The sequence below is a fragment of the Podarcis pityusensis genome (genome assembly GCF_964106645.2).
Source record: "Podarcis pityusensis genome assembly, chromosome: 4".
Classification (NCBI taxonomy): Eukaryota; Metazoa; Chordata; class Lepidosauria; order Squamata; family Lacertidae; genus Podarcis; species Podarcis pityusensis.
Genome location: NC_138027.1, coordinates 21842660 through 21853420, shown reverse-complemented (window position 1 = coordinate 21853420; position 10761 = coordinate 21842660). Strand labels below are relative to the sequence as shown.

Below are 10761 nucleotides of genomic sequence, written 5' to 3'. Positions count from 1 at the left end.
CTTTCAGATTATTTAGCCAATGAGTAAAGTCCCAGATTTGTATTTGGGATGGGGGTAGGAAGTACAAACCACAGAGACCATAAATCCCCCCCATCCTATTCCTGGTTTGTGTCATTAACATATACTGTTAATTTTTATTTCAGGGATCTTAACATGTGGCACACAAATCTCCCGCCTAGAACTTATATGTTACCCCTCATTCCACTGGAATTTTCTTTCTTTCTGGTAGTGGTTTTTTCCATGATCTGCAGCCTGTGAACTGTAGGTCAGAATGGCTCATTATGGGGCCACTTTGCACCCCACCATGTATGATTCACAAATCTAGACTCAGCATTTAGTGACGTTTCTCCCTTCTTTCACATCTCCTGAATTCTCATTGCAAAGATAGAGAAGAGGTTAAATTTTTGCAGGATTATTTCGCCTTGGATGAGTTCCAGCAACTCTGAGAGGGTTTGGGGAATCCAACTCTTTTGTAAACTTCCTGGCCACTTTTTGACATGATGTGCATTTAATGCAACTCTGTCTTCTGGTGGTATTGCCTGACTTCTTACTGAGTTCTGGAAATAGCAGCACAGCTCAAAGTCCTGGGCTATAAAGTCCCAATTTTCTTTAACTTTCTGCACCTCGATTCAGAGCAGATTACTTTCCATGGATTTTACCATCCTGGCTGTGGTCTTCTTGACCCTCTCCTGCTCCCTTGCGCCTGCAGAAGCCCGAAACTATAATTCTATCCTCACAGTGTCAAATGGAGGACCGTGGGGTATTTGGGGTGCAATCCAGTTTTGTCCAGCAGGATCTTATGCTCATGGCTTCTCACTGAAGGTAAGGTTTGCTCCTGGTATGTTGTCACATCCAGCTCTCTCTAAAGTTCTTCCCCTCCTTTCTTTCTGAATGCTTCCCAGAACACAGTTTTAGACCTCCGTGAGGAGGGGGGGGGGGAGCATAGGCAATGGCTGTACTCTTAAGTCTATTATTCTTCCCCTTTGTCTAAAAGGTGGAGAAGTGTTAAGGAACGATGGGCCAGATATCAGCAACCAGGTGATGGGCTGGTTTCCTCTTCCCCTACCCTGAGGTTGATCAGGAGAGATTCTGTTAAATTCATTTCTTTTCTTGGAAAGTATTCTAGCATGGTTTGTTTCCGTGTGTATGTGTGTGTGTGTGTGTGTGTGTGTGTGTGTGTGTGTGTGTGTTTAGGGGTGCAAGTCCCCCTCAATGCCACAGGTTGTATGTAAGCAGTTGCATCCTGTTGGTGGCTGGGACCAGTGACCTTTGGGCCAGGTATGGTCAATGAAGCCCTTCCAACTGTCTCACAAGGCAATATCTTTTGGAGGTACTGTATTCAGCTCAGCTTTACTCAAGAGAAGCCTTATGTGATTAATAGACTTTAGTAGTGTTCATTAATGGGACAAATCTGTGTAAAGCTTAGTTGAATACCATTCCTATTTTCCCCACCCCTCATCCCAAGTGATCTGTGCAGGAAATAAGAGCTTTTTCTCAATGGTAAGATTGTTTTCTTTCTGTGCTATGTGGTCAGAATGGGACTCCATGATATTATTGAATGCCACCCCAGTCTCTGAGTGGTGCAAGATTCCAGAGTTTCCAGGCACTTAGCTTGGGTTCATGTTTCCTTTTAGAGTGAGGCTGCTCCTCCCGTTCCGCTGGCACACATGGAGTAAAGAGATCTGTTAGCAGCCGCTCTTCACCTCCATCCTGCAGTTTGTCCTCCACTGAGGCACTTTTCTCCTGCATCCCATTTTCCACATCAGGCTCCCAGGGGGTAGAGAAATCAGTCATCATCAGCTCCTCAGGTAGCTGGTCTCACTGCTGCACTAACTGCTGCTGGAGCATCTACCTGACCTACTCCAGGGAAGTTGCTGTTCCTCCCTTCATTTTGGCATGGGCACACCTTCCTCACAGGTCCACCTCCAGGAAACACAAATCTCACCTTCTGACACCACTGTTGCATACCAGCCCAATTTCCAAGTGGTGCGAGATTCCAGGAGTTCCAAGTGCTTACCCAGGGTTCGGGTTTCCTTTTAGAATAAGGCACAGTGGAGACTGTGGTGTCTTTATGATCTATGGTTTAATTTGCACATATATACAACCTGAGCCTACAATGGAGAGGTTTACAGCATTACCTACAAAAGGGTTTTGCTTCTCTCATAGCCACAGCCTTGGATACAAACAGAAATCAAACATTATTCTCTGGCCCTCTGCTTGCTGCTGTTCATCTACCTCACATCACCAAAAACTCTGCTCTAAAACCCAGGCTTGTCTTTCTAACTATCTAAGAGTTGAAGGATGGGTCCCACCCATTTGGTGTCTGGCACAGAGCCCCTTTTCCTTTGTTCTCTGAATGGGCCATCACCCAGATAATCACCTCATGAGGAAGCTAGCCTGGCATATTTTTCCCAATAGGTAGAGCCAGTTCAAGGCCTTGGGGATGATACAGCACTGAATGGAGTCCGTCTCCACTGCACTGATGGATCAATAATTGAGTCTTCAGTTGGACCGTAAGTAGCTTTCTTGCTTTCATTTCCTCTTTAGTGTAATTGTTTGGAAGACGGGAGGGGCTGACAGGAAATTACTTACGCTGGGTTAAATCAGCACCACCAAAAGGTGAACATCAGGATTCATACTGCCTGTTCAAAACTCTCAAGTGGTATCAACTCTAGCATTTTCCTGGTTTCGAACACTACGTTGCAAGACCACAGAATTCATGGCAAATCCAGCTTGAGGGGCTGGCACTGTTGGACACTTGCTGAGGCCTGTACTCCAGTAGGGGACCCTGTACCAACCTCTGGCTCTTCCTTGCTTAGCTGCCGCTCCTCCTTGCACGTTCACTTAACCTCTCTGAGCAAGTGAGTAGTGCAAGGAGGAAGGAGAATCTGCTCTTCCTGCCCTCTTCATTTGCCATATGTGTTGGACTCAGAGAAGAAGGCAAATGAAGGGGCAGTGATGACACTTAAGGAGGGAAACATTAAGGCAGAGCTTTCCAAACTGTGTGTCACAACACATTTGTGTGTCAGCTGCAGTCTGTAGTTGTGTCGCGTGAACTCTCCCCACACTCCTTCATGAAAAGTTCGGAAAGCTCTGTATTAAGGGGACCTTACTCAAGGCCAAATCTGGACCTGGCTCTGCCTCATGGAAGCCGAGAAATGAAGAGAGACAGACTCCAATTCTATTCAAGAGAACCAGGATGTTCTTAGAAAACGCCATATTACTGTCAGGGATTAAATAACTGGAAGGACTAAGTGAAGTTATTTGTTTGGGAGTTGCATTGAGTTCAGTGAGATTTACTTCTAGGTAAAGTGTCCTTAGAGGACCACTAATTATTAAAGTACTAGCCCACCTTTCTTCCCAAATATGTACTTTGTTTTAAAAGTACTATTAAAACAAAACTTATTTGAAACATTTGAAAACAATTTTAAACTATCTAAAGCCTACCCCCATTCCCTGTACCTAGGCATATGATGCCCTAGTTGTTGGTGTTTTCTTCTTGACAGCAGAAGTGGAGGATCATAATCCTATATCCCACATTACATCCTCTGAAATATACTGGTTGTTTTGCTTCAGGAGAGTTCTCTAACTTAAAAGAAGTTGAGCCGTAGTAAACTGATCTATGTGCCCTGTCATCTCTCTCCTTTTCCTGTAAATACAGTGGTACCTTGGGTTACATACGCTTCAGGTTACATATGCTTCAGGTTACAGACTCGGCTAACAGAAATAGTAACTCGGGTTAAGAACTTTGCTTCAGGATGAGAACAGAAATCGTGCTCTGGCAGGCAGCGGCAGCGGGAGGCCCCACTAGCTAAAGTGGTGCTTCAGATTAAGAACAGTTTCAGGTTAAGAACGGACCTCTGGAACGAATTAAATATTTAACCCGAGGTACCACTGTAAATAATTTTGCTAGATCATTCTACCAAGCAAGATTTATTGTAATTGGAACATCAAAGTGATATCAAACAGTTTCATAGACTTACTAACTCTACCTAATTCTGGGTTCCTGGCCATGGCCTACTGGCTTCACTCGGAGGGGAGAGTGTTGGAGTAGGAAGGAGGGGCAGAGGCAGGTACATTGTGGACATTTGAAGGCAGCAATGGAAAGGCCTTTGAGGCTTTTGGAGCATCCTCTTGGAATGCTCACAAGTGCTTGATCCCATTTGGAGCAAGCAGAGGGATCCTTGTGCATTTCTAATTAACATTAGTATCTTCTTTGACAGGTGGGGATCCTGGAAAGAAATTAAATACTGTCCCCAAGGCAATCTGGTCTCTTTCTCTCTGAGAGTGGAAGAACACCAAGGCAAAGGCGATGATACAGCAGCCAACAACGTCCAGTTCACCTGCCAAGACAGAACTGCACTGATGGGCCAGGGACTTGCCTGGGGTAGATTTGGCTCTTGGAGCAGTCGCTGCTATTCTGGTTCTGTCTGTGGGATCCAGACAAAGGTGCAGGGTTACCAAGGCGAGCGCGATGACACAGCACTTAATGATGTGGAGCTCTTCTGCTGTCGCTGAACGCTATGATGTCTCCTTATCATACAATGTTTCTCTGCTACTTTTCAGTTGTCATGGATGTTAACCACAATTAAATATCAGCTTGAGAATGGTGCGTGTCTATTTTGAACCAAATTACTTAACTCTGCACCTATCACTTCCCAATGAGAGGCAATGAAAAATATTAAATAAGGGGCACAGCTATGCAGGTGTTGATAGTGTTGGAGGCACTATTCTGTCAATTTGCTTAGTAAGAAACCAGCCTACTGCCAACATTCCGTAATTTCAACCAATGATTGAAGTTACAGCTTGATGTTTAGGGGTGGGGTGTGGTGGGGTGTGGGGAGAAGTGCAAGCCACAAAGGTAATAAACCAGGCATAGGCAAACATGGCCTTCCAGATGTTTTGGGACTACAACTCCCATCATCCCTAGCTAACAGGACCAGTGGTTAGGGATGATGGGAATTGTAGTCTAAAAACATCTGGAGGGCCAAGTTTGCCTATGCCTGTAATAAACTATGGGGGAAACACAGCAACTGCCTGCAGAAAGGACTTCCCAGTTGTGTGTGAACATCAGTGTACTTCCTGGTGAAGTGACCACTGTCCCAAATAGCTGTGTGATCGAGCAGCAACATTTATATTTCTAACTTGTTATTTTTAACTTGGGTCTTCCTTCCAGGTGTACGTGTGTGTGTGTGTGTGTGTGTGAGAGAGAGAGAGAGAGAGAGAGAGAGAGAGTCTGTATACATTTTTAAAATCACTCAATCAACACATGTATAGTCCACCATTGTACCTATATTGAGGAGTGATGACCTTAGTGTTAATGTTTCATTGTGCAAATGGAAGCCTCTGAACAGGAGACAATCGCCTGCCCCACTACAGAGATAGACAGCAAGGTGCATCTCTCTGTGTCTAGGCTGGTCAACAGTGAACCTGATTTTCCCTTATTCAGTTTGATCATCTGGTTCCATTGAATTGAATGGATGCATCTTTTGGTGTGGGTGAAAGTGCAGATTCTCATTCATGGCCAATACTTAATGCATGAGAATATTTTTCTGTCATTGGGGCCAACACCACACATGGCTGATCTTGCCTGATTATTAAAGTTGCTGCTATGTCAACTTGCCCAAGAAGCCCTTTGTTAGGGAGATTATTGGTTAATGGTACATAGTGGTCATAACTGTGCATCATGCATATTTGACAATGTTCTTATTGTTATCATTTTTGATCACCAATTCTATAATGCTCAGATGTCGACATTTGCTTCATCATCTGGGATCTGCTGGGATATGGAATATCAGGTTTATCAGGATATGCCCAGTTTCTTAATAATTGACAGTGCTCATCTAATGATGTGTTCTTCTTGGAGTTTGGTAAATATATTGCCGCAGTGTGCAGAAAGAAATTGTCTGGCAGGGCTACTGGTTGAAAGGATAAATAAAAGTTAAGATTTTTTGTTCATGCCAAGCAATCCTGTTCTAAGTGTGAGTTTTACATGTGGCCAAGATGGAGCCAAAATGTTAAACACTGGAACATGCTAGTTCATACTGTTACTGGCTGAACTTGGAGATGAAATGGGAAGGGAAGGAAATAAAGCTTAAATGGAAATGATCGACTTTACTAACAAGTAACTACTAAAAGAGAAGGAACAAGTAAGAGAATAATAGGTTCCCTTTCTATCGCCCCATACTGGTTCAAGGTAACTTGTTGCAAGCATTGTTACTTTAATCCCAACAATTCTTAGGCTTTCCTTCCAACACAACTCAACACTATGTACTGAGTCTGCACTTGTGTGCGACTCATGTGAGTCACACCAAATCGCTCTCCGAAAGGCCTTTTGGGGGCAGAATGCCTTGAAACATGCATTTTGGAGCACCACACAAGATCACTGCCCCCCAAGCATTTTTTGTGGGGCAACGATCTTGTGCAGCACCCCAAAACATGTGCATTTGGGCACAATGCCCGAAAAAAGTGTAGTCCAAAATCTCACACGATTGCGGCGGCCATTTTGGCCTCTGTCCTCTCTTTAAAAAGGCATGTCCCATTTTTTTTCCTGGGCAGTTGATGGATATGCTTAGGCAGAGGAAATCTGTAGTTGACTATGTGTTGGTACAAAGATTTTGGATTGTGCCCTTACCAGCTTCCTATCCTTTCCATTCTCCTGAAATCTGGAAATGCAGAGAGGTTCTCATCATCTTTATATGTTTTTAAACTTTAGGTTTTCTGGAAGATCTCCAATAAGGTACTTGCCATAATGTTTGGCCTTCCCATCAACAAGTTGTGAAAAAAAACCCACTGGTAAACAATATGACTGTGGGTGCTGGTTGCAGGGACAGAAGTTTGTCACAAGCACAGCTGCTCCAAGTTTTGATTGACATACAGACATTTTACAAAAAACGACAACCCCAAAACAAAAAAACCCAATCTTTTCACGAAGTGTTACAGATGGTGGTGGGAGGTCGACACAAATAAATCTTTGGTATTGCACAGAATGCAGCTTATGTAAATTAGAAACCTGGTTGGTTGTGATTTACCATGTGAGTTCTAAGCTTGCCTGCTGTCTACACGTGGTCCTTTTGGCACTAGGTGGCGTTGTGGGTTAAACCACAGAGCCTAGGACTTACCGATCAGAAGGTTGGTGGTTTAAATCCCCGTGATGGGGTGAGCTCCCGTTGCTCGGTCCCTGCTCCTGCCAACCTAGCGGTTCGAAAGCACGTCAAAGTGCAAGTAGATAAATAGGTACCGCTCCAGCGGGAAGGTAAACAGCATTTCCGTGTGCTGCTCTGGTTCACCAGAAGCGGCTTAGTCATGCTGGCCACATGACCCGGAAGCTGTACGCTGGCTCCCTTGGCCAATAAAGCGAGATGAGCACCGCAACCCCAGAGTCGGCCACGACTGGACCTAATGGTCAGGGGTCCCTTTACCTTTACCTTAAATATCTTTTTATTGACACATCCACTTTAAGGTTCCTTCTTTGAGTGCCCCCACCAAGTAAGGTGTGATGGGTGGAAAGAGTCTTTTTTGGTAGTGGCATCCTGGTTATTTAATGCCTTGCCCAGCTAAGCTTATCTGGGTGGCCCCAATACTATAATCCTTTTGGCATTAAGTGAAGACCTTTCCATTTTCCCAGGTGTTTTACGTTTTTAAAGATATTTCAGTGCTTTTGGGTGCTTGGTATGGTTTGCTGCTGTGATTTCTAACTGCGATTATTTGTTTCCGGTAATTATTGAACAATATATGAATGTTGTCAGTAGGATAAAGAAACACATACATTCATGCTTCCTCAAAGGGACTGGTTGTATTCCACTGGTTACAACAGGCTCAGAGCCAAATTCAGGCAAACTGAAGGACAGGAGATTCTCTTCTCAGGGATATACTAGATACTGTACCTTATTGCAAGTACCTCAGTAATTTATCATTCATTAAGTAGCACAAGGCTGCTCTGGTTTTGGATTTTAAATATATCACAAGATGTTCCTTCTTAAATACCAAGGTGTACCTTTCTTTTGAGTGGCTTATCTTCTTTCCTTCCAAAGGAAGCAAATGAGAAAAGGGAAATGTGTGCTTTTCCTTCACAAGACCTATGAATTCATTCAAAGGGTGATTGTTGCTTAAACACATTGTTGATTATTACAGTCTGTACTCATTTATGTTTCTTGCAGATACATGTGCCAGAAATCCATAGGCCAATCAAGGTACTGGATGGATGGAGAGGGAAATAACCAATTGCATTACGTACAAAAGGGAAAGGTTAGAGTGCCAAAGTACACGCTAAGGCTAATTGGTTTTGGAGGCACATACTCAAGGAAACCAGTGTTGGGGATGGGCAAGTTATAGAAACTCTATAGTCGTTCCTCTGCTCTCTGCTCAGCTATGGATAGTGAAAGGTGAACCTGTCCAGACCAGCTTCTCACTATTTCAGTCTTAAGCTAATTCTTCACACTTCCGTATCAATTTGCCTTTCTTTCTTTCTTTCTTTCTTTCTTTCTTTCTTTCTTTCTTTCTTTCTTTCTTTCTTCTCAAGAAAATTCACCAGCATTTCAGTACATTTCCCTCCCAATATGCACATGTAAATTTTTGCATGTAATGTTGCCTAATACAGGCAACTCTGCAGAGCAATTTTCCTTAATATAATGTGTTTCTATGTTGTATATGCATTTTTAGACATACTTACCCCAATATATGCTTTTCTTTACATCTTACTTGCCTGGAGAACTGTAGTGCAAAATTCAGAGAAGCACAAATTTCAAAGGATGGCTGTGTTTTTGTTCTAGTGTTGTTTCAGAAACTCAGTCAGGCAAGTTCACCTTTAAACACAAACCGAATTGAATTTCTCCCCTATCCCTAGCTATGGGGCAGCCAAGCATGGCAGCTGCTGTTCAGGAGGATGACTCCCACATTGCCCTTCCCTGTTCTGCCCTATGCTCTCTGCCCTGCCTACATTCATATTTTACTGCTTAGCTCAAGGCATCTCCAATTCTGACAACTGCATTGCTCTCCTATCACCAGCCTGGCAAGATTAGAGGGAAGTGGTGCAAGGATTGTAACATGGGATTAGACCAGTGACCACACTTGAATGAGGTACAAAGGTGGTGGAGGACCACCTGAATTGTTCTTGTGGTAAGTGTTTTTAGGTGGGGAGGCAAGCCTCAAAATGTGTGTGTGTGTGGGGGGGCACTTTTCACACTATTTTCCAGCAGTATCTTAATGTGCCATCCCTGTTTTCAGTGACCCACCCTCTTCCTTGAGTTACCCCGAAAGGGGTGGCGGCAGTAAAAGTTTTGCCTATCACATGCCCTCCAACATTCCTCTGAAGAAAACTGGAACCCATGTCTTTAGGTGCTGCACTTCTGTGGGAGCCAGCTGACATGTGTGGCAGCAAGGCAGCAAGTCTTTGGGTGCCATGCTCTTGCTGGACTTGCATGAGAACTCAGCGCTACTGCAAGTATCAACACTGGCTGCAAGTGCCACCTCCTCCCTCCCTGGGCATGGTGGTGGTGCTGGACAGGGGAAACGGGATAGTCCAGGATAAAATCAGAAGCCAGGATAGCTTCTGTAATTCCAGGATATCCTGGGAAAATTGGGACACTTGAAGGGTATGTATTCAGAGTGAGGGTAATGCTGACCTGCAGATCTCTAACAGCAGAGCCACATGGCTTGATATGCAAGAATGGTTGTAATTCAAATATAGCTACTCTGGACTAGGGCTGCTTCCCATATCTCTCCACTCTCAGCTTTCAGTAAGCCCCATAGTTGACCGATTGGGATCAGGAGCTCCTTGGTTTGGGTTACAGCACCGAAATGCTTTACAACAGTAAAGCGTTTAATGTTCAATCTGTTCTTGACCAGCTCTTTAGATATGTACAAAGGGTACTTACAGGCTCAGCTAGGGATATTAACTTAACAAACTGGTTTGTTAATCACTTCAGCAATTCTCTTCTACTATTAACTTGCATCTTACACATACAAAATCACAGGCTTGGTTGGGATCCAAAGACTTCATCCAAACCATGGGTAGGCAAACTAAGGCCCAGGGGCTGGATCCGGCCCAATTGCCTTCTAAATCTGGCCCACGGATCAGCGTGTTTTTACATGAGTAGAATGTGTGCTTTTATTTAAAATGCATCTCTGGTTTATTTGTGGGGCATAGGAATTCATTCATTTCCCCCCCTTCAAAATATAGTCCGCTCCCCCCAAGGTCTGAGGGACAGTGGACCGCCTCTTTGCTGAAAAAGTTTTCTGACCCCTGATCCGAACCAATGCCCCAATCCTATAGCAACACTATAAAACTCAAAGGAATCAAACTGTAATCAGAAAAGCTAGTGGATCTTTTTTTTTTTTTTTTTGGTTAGTGCATCAACCCAAACTAACCATGGCACCTCCAGGGCAAATTGGATCCAGTGAGATTCTGTTTAGAGAATAAACTTATCCAAAATTCCTGGGATATAAATTAATTCACTGATTTTGAACATTCTCAAGACTTCTTCTTCCTCAGTGCTTCTGCAGCTGTGTCCAGAATTGGCTACCTTTGATGGAGCTCCTCATCAGCTCTGTGCTCTTCTTGACCCTCTCTGGTTGCCTCTGGAAGTCAGAAGCCCAGAAATATCACGACGTGCTTACAGTGCCAAATGGAGGAGAATGGGGCACTTGGGGTAACACAGTGTTCTGTCATGAAGGATATGCTTTTGGCTTCTCACTGAAGGTATCTTTTTTTGTATTGTCCATTTGCTTTGCTGGTTTACCAGTATGGGTCTTACCTTAAAA

General features: G+C 43.9%; 1 protein-coding gene across 1 annotated transcript; it reads left to right on the top strand.

Annotated features, from left to right (window-relative positions):
- The first annotated feature begins 380 nt into the window (after nt 1–380).
- LOC308475365 (vitelline membrane outer layer protein 1-like) lies at nt 381–4607 on the top strand. The gene is made up of 3 exons (XM_081002482.1): nt 381–822; nt 2419–2513; nt 4224–4607. Exons 1-3 carry the CDS (start codon nt 649–651, stop codon nt 4516–4518), a joined length of 564 nt encoding a protein of 187 aa, XP_080858608.1. The 5' UTR covers nt 381–648; the 3' UTR covers nt 4519–4607.
- The last annotated feature ends 6154 nt before the right edge of the window (nt 4608–10761 follow it).

What these genes read in the sequence shown, in the direction of transcription:
- LOC308475365 (XM_081002482.1), top strand. Translation starts at nt 649, where the DNA reads ATGGATTTTACCATCCTGGCTGTGGTCTTCTTGACCCTCTCCTGCTCC. An exon ending in CTCATGGCTTCTCACTGAAG is followed by an intron (nt 823 to 2,418) that starts GTAAGGTTTGCT and finishes TTTTCCCAATAG; the next exon opens with GTAGAGCCAGTTCAAGGCCT. An exon ending in ATTGAGTCTTCAGTTGGACC is followed by an intron (nt 2,514 to 4,223) that starts GTAAGTAGCTTT and finishes CTTCTTTGACAG; the next exon opens with GTGGGGATCCTGGAAAGAAA.